The sequence below is a fragment of the Lynx rufus genome, unplaced genomic scaffold (assembly GCF_022079265.1).
Source record: "Lynx rufus isolate CCGP_SWC_20201006 ecotype Redwood Valley unplaced genomic scaffold, mLynRuf1.p SCAF_2, whole genome shotgun sequence".
Taxonomy (NCBI): domain Eukaryota; kingdom Metazoa; phylum Chordata; class Mammalia; order Carnivora; family Felidae; genus Lynx; species Lynx rufus.
Genome location: NW_025814834.1, coordinates 183,650,400 through 183,668,825, shown reverse-complemented (window position 1 = coordinate 183,668,825; position 18,426 = coordinate 183,650,400). Strand labels below are relative to the sequence as shown.

At 39.7% G+C, this 18,426-nt stretch overlaps 1 protein-coding gene and 1 pseudogene across 1 annotated transcript in view; both read right to left on the bottom strand.

Moving 5' to 3' along the window:
- AGBL4 (AGBL carboxypeptidase 4) overlaps positions 1-18,426 on the bottom strand; it is a 1,304,809-nt gene that overhangs the window by 488,419 nt on the left and 797,964 nt on the right. The window contains exon 5 of the mRNA XM_047082354.1: positions 16,431-16,647. Coding sequence (XP_046938310.1) covers positions 16,431-16,647 — 217 coding nt within the window. The remainder of the gene's footprint in view (positions 1-16,430; positions 16,648-18,426) is intronic.
- LOC124515870 (mitochondrial carrier homolog 2-like) lies at positions 5,613-6,508 on the bottom strand (annotated as a pseudogene).

The following is an 18,426-nucleotide window of genomic DNA, read 5'->3' as shown; positions in this document are numbered from 1 at the left end:
TCCTCCTTTTACAGAGAGAGAGACTGAGAGAGAGTGTGCATGGGGGATACGGACATAGGGAGAGGGAGAGAGAGAATCTTAAGCAGGCTCCGTGCCCAGCATGGAGCCCAATGCGGGGCTCAATCTCACAACTGTGAGATTGTTAACTGAGCTGAAATCAAGAGTTGGATGCTTAACTGACTGAATCACCCAGGTGCCCCACTCCTATGTTTTCTTCTAAGAAATTTAGTGTTAGCTTTTAAAGATAAATCCACATTTAAAGAATTTTTTTTCCCAATGAAAAACAGAATAAGGAAGCAAGAATACTGCAAGGAAGCAGTATTAGAGGAAAAGAAATGGCGGCAGCAGCCTCTCTGGGAGAATGGTGAAACACAGGGAGCACCTGACCTACTTTGTCCCTCCCTCCCTCATGTCTGGTAACAATTCTACAGAGACTAGCAGAGCCCTGAGAGTTTGCTGCAACCTTAGCAATGTTGCTGACTAAAAGATTCTCTGGGAAGTTCAACAGCTTACTCTGGAAAGCAGCATAGGTTCTAGCCAGGGGCCACCAGTCAAATCCCCCCTGTATTTTCCAGTTCCAACTGCCATGGTGTGGGGTGACTTATAAATAACCCTCTCCTTTCCAGGCCCTGTGCTTTGTCCCTCCCGTGGCTTGTGAACACGTCCCATCATATTATTCCCAAGCCATTGCTGGTTAGCACAGTCACTAAAAATGACACCAAGTGAACTTGAAGGTAAGATTGCACAGTCTAAGTCAGTTCTGAGGCTAAAATCATATTGTATATTGCTTTAAAATTCTACCTTTTTTGAGACCTTGTTTAAGCCAAATATATACAAGGTCAAAAGTTCTAGCCAGTGATATGGTTTTTTGTTTTTTTTGCTTTGTTTTGTTTTTTAACACTGAAACAGTCTCCTTGAATGCTAATAATAGGATTCTAGGAAAACATCCAGTTCATTTATCAAGTCTTCCTATAGCAGGAGATTTTGTTAGAAAATGGATAATAATGATTTGCAAGTGATTCTATTTTCTTTTCCCAAGAACCTTGAAAAAGTCAGCCCCCATGCCTGCCTTTCTCCCTTTCCAACCACTATCTTTGTGATACTTCTCCTTTTTAGGAATGGCCATGAGATAACGTTAGAACTAGTTGATAGATGAGTTTTATTCCTCCTTCCACCCCTTTTTCCTTTTTGTATATGTGAGGTAATATTTGAGGACTATTAAGTCCTATCTCGGGGGGTCTTAATGGGTGAAAGGAGCTCAAATATTACTCACCTATACAGTTCTTTCTGATTCACCAACATGACTTAGGAGCCTTTTCCATGTTCCTGTAGTTCCTTTCCTACACCCCACCAATAACCTATACCTTGGTTTCTTCTAAACAGATATTACCACTTATGAGTAGTATACTATTGAAAAAGTTACTTAACCTTTATATTCCTCAGTTTCCTCATCTGCAAAATTGGGATAATAGTAATATCTGCTTCCTAAGATTGTTAAAGGTGATTAAATGATAATGAAGTAGATAGACTAGTATGTGGCATGGAGTAAGTACTCTAAATGTTAGTTGTTCTCATTTTTTTAAAATTAAGTTTATTTATTTTGAGAGAGAGAGGGAGAAAGAGAGAGATAGCAGGGGAGGGGCAGAGAGAGAAGGAGAGAGAGAGAATCCCGAGCAGGCTCTGCACTGTCAGCACAGAGCCTGACATGGGGCTTGAACTCACAAACTGAGAGATCAGGACCTGAGCTGAAATCAAGAGTCAGATGCTTAACCAGCTGAGCCACCCAGGAACCCCTATTCTCATTTTTTTTAAGTGACAAATTGTATACTTTAGGGAGCTTAGGGTCTGTTAAGGGAAATCAGTACTGCAAATGCATTCTATCCAAATATTTACAAACAATTCAGAAGGTATTTTCACATCTGTTATCTAATATCTACTAGAAGCATCTTGTCATTACAATAACCTAAAGCTAAATCACAGTGCCTAGTTTTTAGATGAGGCTTAAAGAGGTTATTTGAAATGTCAAAAATATAAGTGGCAGAGCCAAAATAAAAATCCTAATATGGCTCTAGGCCTGATGATCTTCATACTTAAATTACAACCGAATAGGAGGTTTCTCTGGATATATATATTGAAGAGGGGGCACTAATCTGTGAGAAAAGAGAGGTTAAGTAATTGACCTAAGGTTACACAGTTAATGAGTGGCAGGGTCAGGGTTCTAAACTACGTAGCTCACCCTATTGACTTAGGCATCTAATTTTATTCCCACTGCCTTGTAAGTACTTAGTTAATATTTGCAGAAAGACTAGACAAAAAAGCAACCTTTGCAGACAGATCTGGGAGTGAGAGGCAGTGAACTTCAGTGGACAATCTAGGTGTCAGAAACTGGGCTTCCAGCTAGTGCTGTTCAACTAACTCACTGGGTGACTCAGGAAAGTAACCTCCCTCTCTGGGCCCCAGTGTTTCCAGCTGCAGAAAGAGAGGAGATAAAAAGAAATAAAAAGTTTTCAAACACTGTTAACAGCTGAATCCTTTTTTCAAACTAAGTCTATGAGGAAGGCCAGTGAAGAGGGCCCGGCATGCATGGTGTATGTGGCAGGGAGGATGAGAGAGGCCTGAACCCTGATTTCATAGAAGTTCCTCTTTCTCCTTGCTCCTCAGTAGCATCTCAAGTACTGCTGAGAGCCTAGATCTCTAATTAGGGATACAGGTAACATGGGTTTAAACCTTAGAACTAGAAGAACCTAAGGTTCTTCTTGGCTTTGAAATTCTGTGAGTCACATAAAATAAATGATCTTGTATCCTAATGTTATATACCTTCTGATTTAACAAAGTGAAAATGTGGCTTCAGAGGAAGTGACAAAGTATGACCACACCAAAAGATACCAAGAAAGAATTTTCGCTGTAATAGCATGCTTCTCCACCTGCCTCCAGTCCTATACGTACCCTAAATACAAAAATATTCCCTAAACATATGAACAGAGGAAACTAGATGAAGAATGAGTAATCAAAAGAGTGACAAGTGTTTTAAAGAGGAAACAGTATATTATAGACTCATGTAGCAGAGGATCTCAAACTAGTCTGGGGAACAGTATATTAGGGAAGCATTCCAGGAAGGAGTGGTGTTCAAATTGGATCCTGAAAGCAGAATAGGAAGTAGCAAGGCAAAGGGCCATTGAGAAAGAACATTCCAGGTAGATGGGCCAGTGTGTATACAAGTTAGTGGAAAAAATCCATGGCTGACAGAAAGAACTATAGGGAGGCCAATGTGGGTATAGCAGAGAGCAAAATGACAGGGAAATGAGACAGGCTGAAAAAGCAGGCAGAGGCTAGATTATGCAGGATCTTACAGATTAAGTTAAGAATTTGTTATTTTATCTTAAACTGCTGAGAGGCCGGGGTGTTCAGTGGGTCATTTTCATGGATACTGAAATTATTCAATATGGTGGTAGCAGGGTAGTGGAAAAGACAAGTATGGACCAAAGCTCTCCATGACTGAGGGAACTGTCCAAGAAGTCAGCAGATGACAGCAATAAAGAATGGCAGTGGGTTTTATAGGCTTAAAACATGTCTTTTTATAAAAGAGAAGGGAAAGAATGGCCTAGAAATAGCAATCTATTAGCACAAAGGATGCCATCTGCCAAGCTAGCTAAGTAGCGTTCAGTGAAGAGTCTATTGTCTTTTGGTCAGGTAGGGACCACAGGACCAGTGAGGCAGTGAGGGGAGCATAAAGTTAGGAGGAAGGCTGGGACTTTCTGGAAGCCACTGTAACACTGACATTGCTAGGTGAGCAGAGTTGAGAGAGAGCCTGGAAGCCTGTTTACCTCACATCTTGTACCCCCTGGCTTAAGAAGTTGTTGTAATTCCCTGAGAGATGCTGATAGTTTGAACTAAGGCACTGGCAGCAGAGATAAGAAAGAGATAGATTCTAAAAATACCGAGTTATAGCTTTGATCATACTTGGTGACAGATAGTATGCAAGGAGTAGAATAAACAGGAGTTAAACAGGACAATTTCCTGGCATGGGCGACTGAAGTGATGGTGATACAATCATTGAACTAGGAAACCCATATTTGGGGCAGGTGTAGAGTAGTCTGGGTCAATCTTTGCAGCATGAATAAATCAGACATGTGTCTCCTTGTTCTAGCAGTGGAGAAGCAAGGGTCATAATTCCCAGCACCTCCTCTCCAGGCCCTCATTCACCCAGGGCTGAGGCTTGGAATGGATGAGCCACCTGCAGCAGTCAGGTCAGTTGGAAAGTCCCTCACCAGATGCTGGGAGGATATATCTGCCTCCAATTAATTGGAGACTCTTTTTGAAGGGAATAGCAAAAACTATGCCAAGAGAGTGGTGCTTGTGAAGTGGCCTGCTGGAAGGGAGCCAAAACTACTAAGCTTGTTTAATTTAGAGTGTCTGATCAGGACAAGGTTTGGTGCAGATGGGGGTCCATAGAACTCTCCTGAGAGGTGGGTAAGGGAATGATAATTGAGATTACTAACTTCCAACAATTACTCAATTTAAAACCCAGCCAAAAAGATGTAATTATTTTTCATACATTTGTTTGGTCATGTTGCCAGCTGCAACTCCATGATGTTTTACTTCAAAGGGGAAGAAAGAACAAAGGGGAAGGAACAGAATGGAAGGGAGCTACATTATTTTGTAGTCACCATGCTGATAAGAACAGTGCTGCCTCTCTCTAGCTTCTTTTACGCGGTACTGTCTTCTGTCCTTGGGCTTTTCTGTCCACAGGGTGATTAGTTCCCTCTAGCAGGTTTCTGAGATTCTAGCTTTTCCTCACAAGTCCACGTAAGGACTATTGTAGAAGCTGCAAGGCTCCATATTTTAAATTCTTCTAATCTCCTCATATTTGCCTGCCCTGCTCCTAAACTAAATTGAATTTAATTGAGTTGACTTGGAGGCAGGTAAATTCTTGTTCGTTTAGATGACTTATGCTACTGGAGTTAGCAGCATAGTCAAACTCAGGGACTGATATCAAATTGATATAAAAAATGCCAATCTAGGTATTCCAGAGAAGCCTCTGATAATATGCATGGATCTCTGTCCTCGGTCTCAGGGCTCATCCTGCTAAACACTTGTATACTTGACTTAAATTAATACTTAAAAAGTATATACTTTAAAAATTCTGAGTGAAGACACTAATATTACAGATAAGAGAATCCAAGAATCAAAATAATCACAGCAAGCTAGAATAAAGGGCTAAAACCAATGGTAGGACAAGTATAAAGGGTCACTATACTTGTAAAATCTACTATAGGCTAATGTATCCTGGATTGGATCCTGTGACAGAAAAAGAACATTGGTGGAAAAACTGATGAGATCTGAATATAGTTCTATAGTTTAGTTCATAGTAAAGTATCAGTGTTAATTTATTTGTTTTGACAAATGCTTCATGGTTGCATATGATTTTAACAGAGGAAACTGGGTGAAGGGTATGTGGGATCTCTCGATATTATCTAACTTTTTCCCCCATTTCCTTAAGAATAAATGATTATTTAAAAAGTGTGCCATACTGTATAGAAATCAACATTCTCTCCCATAATTCTGTGCATCTTGGACTACAGTCAAGATGTCACTGTTCCCTCCCTACATCTTCAAATTAGCTTTCTCAGGTCACAACAATAAGTCTTCCCAAAGGGGACCTTCTGGAAAAATAAGCTATTTCCTCAACTTATATTTCCCTCTTTTTATAGCATGCACCAGCAATCTATCCAATAAACATATGTTGGGGAGTGAGGAGGGGATCCACTTCAAGCCCACAATTGTTAAAAGTCATAAGATTGGAGAAAAGCACAAGGGGATACGTCAACATACTGGCAAAAAATCCTGTGGCAGCTTGGAAATAACTCTTCATTTCATTCATGGTGGAAACCCCACTGTCCAGTGCATAGGCATGGTCGAGGAAGGCCAGTGAGTTTCAGAGCCACAAAGAAATTATGTCACATAGGAGGTGAGAGATAAGACCAACAAAAAGTTCTAGAATGCCCTCTTCCTGATAGATGGTTACTGTGGAGTCACAAAGTCCACAGAACAATGACTTGTACAATAGATCTCTGAATGATACATGGAAGGGATATGTGTTAAGGGTAGCAGCAGAATGAGCCATCATCTCTCGAGTTGTCTCCTTGATAACTTGGTTAAAGGAGGATGTAACTTCTTTCTGTACATTTTCAGGTCCTAACTCATCAACCTTTTCACACTTCTGGTCATGCTGTAAAACTTTACCATGGACCACAGTTCCAAGGACTCCTGAAAACAGTCTTGGAGTTAAGTCTATGAAAAACCCATGCTTCCTATCGATGCTCACAATGAACTAGGATAACAAAACAGGCCAGGAAGCTGACATACTTGCCACCCCAAAATATTTCATCTTATTCTTGGAGGAAGAGGCTGGTATCCCACCTGGATGAGCACTTTCACGTACATGAGTGGCTGGGACATAATGGTGAGTCCAGGAGCACAGGAGCACTTTACTTGCTGTGTCAGCCATGATGGACCTGTGGACAGTCAACTTTTTTTTTTTTATAAATCTAAAATTATTTAAAAATAAAAGATTTATTTTTTTTTCAATATATGAAGTTTATTGTCAAATTGGTTTCCATACAACACCCAGTGCTCATCCCAAAAGGTGCCCTCCTCAATACCCATCACCCACCTTCCCCTCCCTCCCACCCCCCATCAACCCTCAGTTTGTTTTCAGTTTTTAAGAGTCTCTTATGCTTTGGCTCTCTTCCACTCTAACCTTTTTTTTTTTTTCTTCCCCTCCCCCATGGGTTTCTGTTAAGTTTCTCAGGATCCACATAAGAGTGAAACCATATGGTATCTGTCTTTCTCTGTATGGCTTATTTCACTTAGCATAACACTCTCCAGTTCCATCCATGTTGCTACAAGGGCCATATTTCATTCTTTCTCATTGCCACGTAGTACTCCATTGTGTATATAAACCACAATTTCTTTATCCATTCATCAGTTGATGGACATTTAGGCTGTTTCCATAATTTGGCTATTGTTGAGAGTGCTGCTATAAACATTGGGGTACAAGTGCCCCTATGCATCAGTACTCCTGTATTCCTTGGGTAAATTCCTAGCAGTGCTATTGCTGGGTGATAGGGTAAAAGATTTATTTAAAACATATCAGAGGAATTAAAATAGGCTTATTCATGAACAACAACAAAAATCAACTACAGGGAGGCTTCACTGCTAAAAGAAGCTAACGTAAACTCTGGTTACATTTCTAGAGATTTAGCATCCACAGCAAAACAGGAAATAGTCCTATTCTGCTGTAGGAGGCTTATATTGCCTATAAAGTTTTATATTCAGTTCTGATATTTTATAAAGGTAATCAACAACCTAGATTATGTCCAGAGAACAACAAAGAAGGAAAAAAGTTTAAAAACCATGGAATCTGCAGAAATGTAGAATAATGGGGGGAGAGGAGAAAGGAAGGGACTAGTCTGGAAAGGACTCACGATGGGGATGTGGTCACTAGCTTGCTGTCTTTGCAGGCCTGTCCATGGGCTAAAGGAGCAAGTAATGTAAAGTAGACCCAGAGGGTGGAGCTAGAATCAAGGAGAGAGGCTACAAGGAGATGGCTCTTTCTGGGAATGATGGGACTTTTTTCTCTTTGAAACGGGGCTCAGGCTGCCTCAAGAGATGTGTGAGCAAAGGCTGAAAACTCATATTTTAGGAATATTAAGAGAAGATGTTGGTCTATACAATTTGGGTCCTTGCCCATAGGAGATTCCTAATACATTTGCTAAATTTGAATGTGACCTCTACAGTCTTTATTAACTCGAGAAATTGTGTGAGGTGTTAAGTCAGAGAAACCAGCTTTTCTAGGCATTTCTATGTCATTCTCATTTAAAAAATTTTTTTTAATATTTGCTTATTTATTTAATGTTTATTTATTATAATTTATTGTCAAATTGGCTTACATACAATACTCATTGCTATTTTTGAGAGAGAGAGAGAGAGAGAGAGAGAGAGAGAGAACGAGTGGAGGGGGGGGGGAGAGAGAGAGAGAGAGAGAGGCATAGAATCCAAATCAGGCTCCAGGCTCTGAGCTGCCAGCACAGAGCCAACATGGGGCTTGAACCCATGGACCAGGAGATAATGACCTGAGCCAAAGTCAGATGCTTAACTAACTGAGCCACCCAGGTGCCCCTTGGCATTCTTGGCAGTAATTTTCCTCCAGGTACTTTTGGCTAACAAATATCTCTGTCCATGGGGGAAAAAGCCACCGAAAGACAGGCAATAGTTAACCTGACTTCTAGATCAACTGTCACCAGCGAGTGCAGCCTGGAGATGGAAGACTTAAGTGTCACAATGATCATGATCCTTCCTGGATGGTTCCTCACTGCATCAGATAAAGTCCAAATTCTTTAGGTTGGCATTCAAGGAACTCTTGGCCCAGCCTCCACTTACCTCTCCTCCTTTCCCCATTACTATCTTTCTTTTCTTCTTAGGTTGATCCTGTGCTCTTGTCTTTTGGAACCACATAAAACTATCAAGACTCAGTATTGTCTCAACTTCCATACCATATTTTTTTAAGAGAGGGGGGCATGCAGAGAGAGAGAGAGAGAGAGAGAATCTCAAGCAGGCTCCACACTAAGCATGGATCAATGTGGAGCTTGATCCCATGACCTGGGATCACGGTCTGAGCTGAAATCAAGAGTTGGAAGCTTGGGGTGCCTGGGTGTCTCTGTTGGTTGGGCATCCAACTTTGGCTCAGGTCACGATCACACGATTTGTGAGTTTGTGAATTCGAGCCCCATGTTAGGCTTTGTGCTGACAGCTCAGAGGCTTAAGCCTGCTTCGGATTCTGTGTCTCCTTCTCTCTCTGCCCCTCCCCAACTTGTGCTCTGTCTCTCTATGTCTCTCAAAAAATAAATGTAAAAAATAAAATAAAAAAAAAAGAGTTGGAAGCTCAACCAAATGAGCCACCCAGGTGCCCCGTGTGTATCCATATTTCGATTCTCAACTCAAGATGCCTTCTTCATTAGGACTTTGTTTCCTCCCTTGTGCCCCTTCTCTGCCCACTACTTCTATTATATCAAGTCTCTTACCATTATTGCCATTATTAGTTTTTACATCTGTGTTGCCCACTACATTGAGTACTTCTCAGGGATAGGGTGTATTTTGTATTCATCTTTCTGTCTCCAGCACCCAATACAGAGCCTGGCAGGCAGAAGGTACTCATCAGATATTTGTCGTATTGAAGAATGGCTTTGCAAGAACTTAGTAAATGACTATATAGGTGAATAGAATATTTCCCTATCCAGAACTGGTTTAGAGTCCATTTTTTGGAGTCTAAAAAGGCTTGGCTTCATGTCCCAACTGCATGATATAGACAAATTACTTCATCTCATTGTGCCTTAGTTTTTAAAAATGCAAATGGAAGGAGATAATACTAATATATCTCAGAGCTTAAATTCTTCTAAGTGAATCCTTCACCCCAAAACTCATCCTCTTTCCTGATTTAATTTATCCAATATTGTCTGTCTCTTCCTAGAATGTGAGCCCCATGAAGGCATGGATTTCTGCCTGTTTTTCACTGCTGTATCCCTAGAGCCTAGACCATGCTGGTTACATGTTAGGTATTCAAAAACAGTACAAATCACATAATAGGAGCATTGTGAGGACTGAGTGACACAATGTATAAGAAGATCATGGCATTGGGCCGACCACATGCTATGCACTCAATAACTACCATTATTATAAAATAAAAGGCAGATTAAGAGGCAACATTATGACAGACTGATGTGTGACTCAGAACATACAATCAGGATATTATAAATGTTTGAATCATAATTTATGTTGGAATTGGAAAGGATGCTTGAAAAATCTGGTCTGACTCTCTGAGACCCAAAGAGGAAGAGTGCTTTTCTCAAAGTCACAGAGCTAGCCAGTGACAGAACCTAGACAATTACTCTCCTATAAATGATTTTCTAGTTATTCCATATAATACAGGATCAGATTCCTTTCTTTGTTAGACACTTCCTTTTGGCAAGTTTTGTTAAGTACAGGAATGGCTCTCTCCATCTAATCCTTTCAACACGCGCACACACACACAGAGTTAGGTGTTCATCTAATTAGTCCAATTATGTATAAAAATAATACCATACTTTACTGTGTCTGATGGTACAAGGTTATATGATTTAAAAACTAATGTTTGTGAATTAAAATCTACTTTTAGCTATGTTGGAAGGAGTGTATTGGTAAACTCTATCTCTGAAAAACAAACATAAAGCTGGACAAAACTGACGCAAACATTTCAGTGTTTTGGAAACTGACCAAAGGCATACAACAATCTCATGTTATGCTTAAAAAACCGCTGAACTTCAGTTAATAAGACGGGGAATCTGTGATGTGCTGTGGTTGCTCTACCTTCCTCCAAGCTTGGTGAAAGCAGGGTTCTGTTAGGGCAGGCCATGCTGTTAGGATTGTCAAAGGGAATCAATTTGGAAGAGAGGGCAGTGCTCACACCTAGCAGCATTTTCTGTGGAAACACTCACCACAGAGGTCGGCAAGTAAGGAGGGCCCGCAGTTCCATAGCTGGGACAAACATATTCCTGGCTGAGACTGGGTGCAAGCCAGAAGGCTCAAGCCAGTCACACACTCCTGAAAAGCCCTGAAGCTGCACAAATGCTCATGGTCAACACGACACAGAAGGGAAAGGAGAAGCCAGAGAAGACATGAAAATTGCCCTGACTTTGACTGTACTCCCCATATCTACATATAGATCCACTGACAGAGGACAGAAGCCTTATGTGCTCAGGGTGGGTAAGCACAAACCTAGCCCAATAATAGCTGACCGCTAAACTACAAAGACACAGGGTTGACTCTTTGAGAATCCAGTCTCATAAACAGGAAAGAAAAAAGAAAAATTGAGCTGAGGCATAAGAGAAAGATACCAAGATAATTCACTGGTAAAGGTTAGTCTTTTCAACAAGCAGTGCTAGAACAATTGGATATCCATATGCAAAAAAAATATAAGCTTAAACGCTTACCTCATGCCATACATATAAAAATAATTCAAAATGGATCACAGACTGAGATGTAAGCAAAACCATAAAAATTTTAGAATAAAACATAGGAGAAAATCTTTGTGGTCTTCAGTTGGGCGAAGAGTTCTTAGATAAGAATCCAAAGCATGATCCATAAGAGAAAAAAAATTGATAAATTAGGCCTCAAAATTAATTCTGTTCTTCAAAAGATATGGTTAAGAGAATGAAAAGATAAGGCATAGATTAGAAAGAAATATTTGCAAAGCATGTATCGGACAAAAGACTTGCATTCAGAATAGATAAAGAAATCTCAAAACTCATTATAAGAATACAAATAACTCAAAATTTTTAAGTGGGCAAAATATTGAAACTGACACTTTATTAAAGAAAATACACAAATAGCAAATAAGCTCATGATAAGATAATCAACATAATTAGCTGTTAGGGCAATATAATTTAAAACCACAATGAGATATGCTAAATACCAACTAAAATAACTATAATTAAAAATATAGATAATTCCAAGTGTTAGCAAGAACATGGAGAAACTATAACCCTCTCTCCTACATTGCCGGTAGGAAGGTAAAAAGGCATTACTAACTTGGAACACAGTTTGACAGATTTTCTTCTTTTAATTTGAACATGAACTTACTATATGACCCAATGATTCCATTCTTAGAAATCTACCTGAAACAAAGTGGATCACATGTCCACTCAAAAGTATGCACATGAATGTACATAACATCATTATTCATAATAGCCCCAATATAGAAGCTTTCCAAATGTCCATAAACTAGAGAATAAACAAAACATGGTATATATCATTTTAATAGAATACTATTCAGCACTAAAAATGAATGAACTGCTGATACATGGTACAACACGGCTAAACCTGAAAAATATAATGCTAAAGGAAAGATGCTGGAAGCAAAAGACTACATAATGCATAATTCCACTTATATGAAATGTTCAGAAATGGCAAATTTATAGTGTCAGAGAAGGTCAGTAGTTGCTAGGATTGGGAGTGGAAGTGAGGAATAACTAAGGAACTTTTTGGGATGATGGAAATATTCTAAGACTAGATTGCGGTGATAGTGTAAAACTCTATAAATTTACTAAAAATCATAGAACCGGTCCTTTACAATGGGTGTATTTTATGGTATATAAATTATACCTCAATAAAGGTCTTAAGATAACAAGAAAAAATAAGATCTTTCCCATGGTATTTTTATCTTAAATGTCAGATTGTGGCATTGATGCATGTTCAAAGGTGAGGTTAGAAGACACCACTAGAGAATAACAAAATAAGACACCATTTCAGATGGCATAATTAGTAGCAATGGTAGCTATGGACATGGTGATTAATCATTCCAGCACTAGAAATACAAAATCTTGCTTCCTGCTTACTCTCCCTAAGATCTGGATGTTGACATGTTTAGCCTTCCAACTTGTAATTATCCTCCCTCCAAATTGGAATAAGGATTAACTAATTATAGTGGTGTCTTCAGACATGAGCCATACCAAACACCCTGGTAATGAAGAACTGTCCTGTCTGTAAAAGTACGCCAGAAAGCCTTAAAGTCTTTGGTATCTGCTTTGAGGTCCAACCCATAGAGTTTCTCCAAACTAGTTTAGCCAGCACAGGTACACCCTGCACTTTCACTAACTTTACTTTCTTTAAGATGCTGCTTTGGATAAGGTAATTTCTTTCCTAAAAATCCACTGTATCTCTCGGTTGGTCCAATGCAGAAAGCAGCAGTAGTCCATCAAAATGGCAGGATGTGGTGTTAGAAGTCATGGGTTTAAACCTTGGCCCTGACATGAACTAGCCATATGGCTTTAGCTAAGTAACTTAACCTTTTTAGCCTTATATTATTTACCCCCCAAGCTGGGATAATTCTGCCTGCTCCATAAAACTACTATGAAAAATAAGCAAGATGGTATACATAAAGTAACTGACCCAGTATCTATGTTAAATCTGAATGACAGTATGACAATTAACTCTTTCTAGAGTTTGGCCCCAATATTCCTATTTATCCTAATCTTATAGTAAGAAGATTCCTTATTCCAATCAAACCAGACTTCTAACCAACTGCCACCATGCAATGACCTTGGCTAAATCTTGTTCTCTGGGCTGCCTCCTCCCCAACTCTGTATTTACTAATCCTACCCATCTTTCAAGAGTCAGCTTAAAGCTCATCTTCTCCATGATGTTTAATCTGACCAATAACTCTCTAGACAACTAGTGAGATCCTTAATTATATATTTTTAAAATTTTATTTCTGTTTGAACATATCCCATTTCCTCAGGTATAGGAGACATTTCTGAAGGATACCAAGGCTTGTTTTATATCCCCCAGTGCCCCTTGCAAGGTCTGAAGTAGGACAAGGTTCTCAACTTATTTTTTTTTCCTGAGGAGTTCCTTAAAGAATAACTTGAAAACACTATTCCAGTCCATCTTTTTCATTTTATAGATGAAAAACTTGTCCCCAGAAAGAGGAAGTAACATTCAAGTTTCACATGAGTAATTTGGTATTAGAGTTGAAAACAGAATTCAGGCTTCCTATGGCAGATACTTCAGGCTGCCCTTCAATATCAGTTCTCCTACACATCTATAGGACTACCAATTTTTAGCTGGAAACATGGTCACCCAGAATAAAGACTTCATGTCTCATCCTTACTTTAGGTAAGTGTGGATATGAGTTGTATGAAATGGGATAGAAGAGAAAGTGCTACATAACTTCATTTTCTCCTTTCTCCCCCTACTTTCTTCATCCTGCTGTCTGAAACACAGATGTGATGGTAAGAATTCCATTCTCGATCCACACTGGATCATGGGATTGAGGGGAATGCCCCAGGGATGGCAGGACAAAAAGCTGAAAAAAAACTGACTCCCTAAGGCTTCCAAGGAACAGACTACAATATCAGCTCTGGATTGCATATAGGCTTTTATATGGAAGAGAAATAAACTTCTGTTTTGTTTAAAGTGCTGTTATTTTAGATACAGATTTGGATATTAGTTGTTGGCAGCATAACTGATCCTGTTACCCCTCCTATCAACTTTCTAATGCTCTTAGTTCTTCACATTGCCTCTAGACATATATATTAACTCATTCTTTCATTCATTAAATAATTTACTTAATAGCCATTCAGGATGCACTTACATTCTGCCTGGCATAAATCTAAGAGGAGGCTGGAGTGGACACAGGAATGAAATGTACAAATCCCGCCCTTAAAATTAAAAGTCACAAGTATTGAATGAACTTCTCACTGTCTTAACTCATATCACAATTCATAGATTGGCAAACACTCATCTCAGAATTTCTCTGACAGTCTCATATCAATTTCATTGTTCCCAGTAATAAAATGCTGATCAAACTATATGTGCTTAATATCTTGTATTTGCCTCTCTACATCCACTCTTTGCCCTTCTCTATCATTTTCTTTGACCACTGTGGCTTACTTGTATGTACTGCATCAATGGGCTCTCTTGTCCTCTGACTTCTGGTTGGGTTGGTTAATAGGGACCCCTAGCAGGAAATCAGACGGAAGTAAGAGAATGAGTTCTACATATTTAGTTTTCTCAGCTCCCTCCCTGTGGGGTCATCTTAGGCTAACTTTTTCCTTAACTGAAGGTCACTCACTGTTTCACTCAAGATGGCCCACAACATGACTCTACTATTGGGTTCTGATAACCATTCCTTCCCTTCATAGCCTTTGAGTTCTAGCCCCAAGGAAATGCCCCAGGGAAACCCCAAGGTTTCCCTACACACTGCCCACACCTTGTAAATAGCCCATTAACTAAACCCTGTTCAAATTATCCTAATGTGAGGCTGCCATCTGTTTCCTAGTAGCATGTTGACTGATATACCATGTGCCCAATTCTAAGTTCAAAACATATAGGCATTAGATACACATGGCACCCACCAGAAGCACTGTTAGGGAGAGGGTTAGAGTAAAGGGAAGATATTTAGCAAAATCTTAGTGCATAGAGAATCTCAGACTATAAGATCATCATCATGACCACTAGCTTTTGAGATCAGATTTGACTCTCAGGTACCTGAGCTATATGCAAGCCCTCTTTATTTCTCTTTTTTTCTGGGGGGGGGGGTATCCTGGACTAGACTCTATGTCTTTTAAACAGTCTAGTCTTGAAAACTTTCAGTTAGAAGTGGGGTTCCCTTCTAGGTGGAACTCACAGTCACTGGGCAGAATCCATATTTCCACCAACATGTATCAGAACCTCCAGGATAGTACTTTCTGCTAATTCCACCAGTATCCTCTCGTAGGAGCTTTAAAGTACTCAGTATGCCTATTTTAGAGGCATAATCCACAATTCTTAAAGAATGAAACATAAAAGCAAATTATCACCTGTTTATTCATTACAAGTAACTGAAGTATCACTGACCACAGAGAACAATGGTAGGCAGAACAATGCACCCCCCTCCCAAAATGTCCAAGTCCTAATCCCAGAAACCTGTGAATATGTCACTTTACAAGACAAAAGGGGCTTTTACAGAGGTGATTAAATATCTTTAGATGGAGACATCATCCTGCATTATCTGGGTGAGCCCAACATAATCACAAGGATCCTTAAAAGTAAAAGAAGGAGGCAGGAGATTCACTGTCTGAGTGATTCAGCATTAGACTCAACCAGCCATTGTTGGCTTTGAAGATGGAAGGGAACTACAAGCTAAGAAATGCAAACAGCCTCTAGAAGCTGGAAAGGTCAGGGAAATAAATTCTCTCCTAGAACCCCCAAAAGGAATGCAGACCTGCTGATACCTCAATTTTAGCCAGAAAGACCAGTTTTGGACTTCTATTGAACGGTAGGATAATAAATTTGTGTTGTTTTAACCCACCAAGTTCGTGGTAATTTGCTACGCCAACAATAGGAAACTAATACAGAATGTAAGACCAAAATCTCCAGACCCAGGGAACTAAACCCAGGGTAAGGAAAGGCTGGGAACTGAGGGATGACAGAGACAAAACACAGTGGGCAGCACAACAAACCGCACACCAGTTGCTAACCTGCACTGCAGGTAAGTTGCATTCGTTAAAAGACAAATGTATGTTTTATCTCAGAGACTCCCACTCATAAAATGCTTTCATGCCTTTTGTAACACCTAGTAGAAGCTTCCCTCTTTTTTCTCAGAGTTTTTGGGAGTCACTAAAATTTTTGTATTTTGTTAGCATTATCAGCTTCATTCAGAAGGACAAGCATTTGCCTCATATCTTATTCTGTGACTTCCTGTTAGCCACAGAGGCAAAGAATGGCACAATAAAAATAACTATTCATACAAGTTCCAGAGCATATGCAAAGCATCAATATCTATTATTTGCATTCTATAAAAACCCATTGCTAAGCACTTCTCCCAAGGCTGCCTGTTTCAGACTAGGCCTTACCACGCTCTGACCCAGCTGCTCCCGAAAGAAGTAATCCATGTTTCTCTTTTGCAGGCTGTCAAGGTAATGCTGAAAGCGTGTGTATGTATATGGATAGCAGTAAGCAAATTGGTAAATATCTTCTTCTCGGTCAAAACAAAATGCAAAGGACATCACATAATTCTTCCTATGGTCCGGACACCGGTAGTAGTAAACATTTTTAGGTGGCAGCCTTTGCCTGAAAGATACAAAGAAAAAAAAATTGGGCATATCAGATAATTCAAGCCTCAAAGGTAATAAACAGGAATAAATGCCCAAGAGAAAAAAACTGTAACATCAAGAAGTCTAGGTGGTGTCTGGGAACAACAACCATACCACCTATGGTCAAAAGGAGTCCAGGATTTGGCAGCACTTTATTCAAATTCCAGCTCTACCCTTTATCAAATGTTTGGACAATGCAAAGGTAAACAAAGATGAACAAGTTTTAATCATTGTTTACTATTATTTGGAACTCTCATTACATGCCCAGGCAATGAGCTAGATTCTTTTTTTTTTTAATGTTTATTTATTTATTTTGAGAGAGAAAGAATGCATGTGTGTAGGGAAGAGGGAGAGGGAGAGACTGAATCCCAAGTAAGTTCCGTACTCTCAGCACAGAGTCCCATGTGGGACTTGATCTCACAAATGATGAGATCATGACCTGAGTCAAAACCAAGAGTTGGGTGCTTAACTAAACTGAGTAACCCAGGCACCCCAGGGAAACTCAGATTCTTGATGTATAATGGTAAATAAGAGAGGCAACATGTTTATCCTCATGCAGTCTATATTCTGGTGGGGAAGCAGTCAATAAAATATTAAAAATAAATACATTAAACAGTTACAGACTCTTAAAGCACCTTGAGGGCAACTAAAGAGTATGATGTAAGGGGCATCTAGGTGGCTCAGTTAGCTGAGCATCCAACTCTTTTTTTTTTTTTATTTTTTTTATTTTTATTTTTTTTAAATTTTTTTTTTCAACGTTTTTTATTTTTATTTTTGGGACAGAGAGAGGCAGAGCATGAACGGGGGAGGGGCAGAGAGAGAGGGAGACACAGAATCGGAAACAGGCTCCAGGCTCTGAGCCATCAGCCCAGAGCCCGACGCGGGGCTCGAACTCACGGACCGCGAGATCGTGACCTGGCTGAAGTCGGACGCTTAACCGACTGCGCCACCCAGGCGCCCATAAGCATCCAACTCTTGATTTCACTTCAGGTCATGATCCCAGGGTCATGGGATTGAGCCCCACATTAGGATCTGTGTTGAGCGTGGAGCCTGCTTGGGATTCTCTCTCTCTCACTCTCTCTCTCTGCCCCTCTTCTACCTCCTGGCTTGCTCCTGTTCTCTCTCTCTAAAAAAAAAAAATAAAAATAAAAAAATAAAAGTGTGATGTTATACTAAAAATAAATAGGGAGGTCTACTTTTCCTAGGGAAGCCAGGTTTTTGTATTGTAAGGCTAATTCAGACCTTTTTTTAAAATAAGCTAATGTGCACTGTAAATATTGAAGGGGGAGGAAAGAATATTCAACATTTCTTTAAATTATTACTATTGTTTTTCTACAGAGCATTACATGACACTAATTTTCCACAGAAGCACTTTGGGAAATACTGCTTCAAATATACTGTGTAAGCAGTTTTGCTAAGTCATCATGCTCATTCTCCAATAAGGAACTCTGAAACATATACATGAGAAAAGGCAAAACGTTCCAGTCATAATTCCCATAACTTTTTTACATTCATCCACATCATAGGCTCACTGTACCCTATCATGCTGTGTGACATCCAAACTATTCACAGTTTTCCTGCAGTGAATGACTCTTATTACTGTCTCTTAAAAACCCCATTAATCCTACAAAACCCATCCCAAACTATACATTTTCCATGATCATCCACTGACAATTCTGGGCCAGTCCAGCTCCCACATTTCCCAGCAACTCTTGCTTCTTTATTGATGGCATCGTAAGTCTTATCCACTCAAATC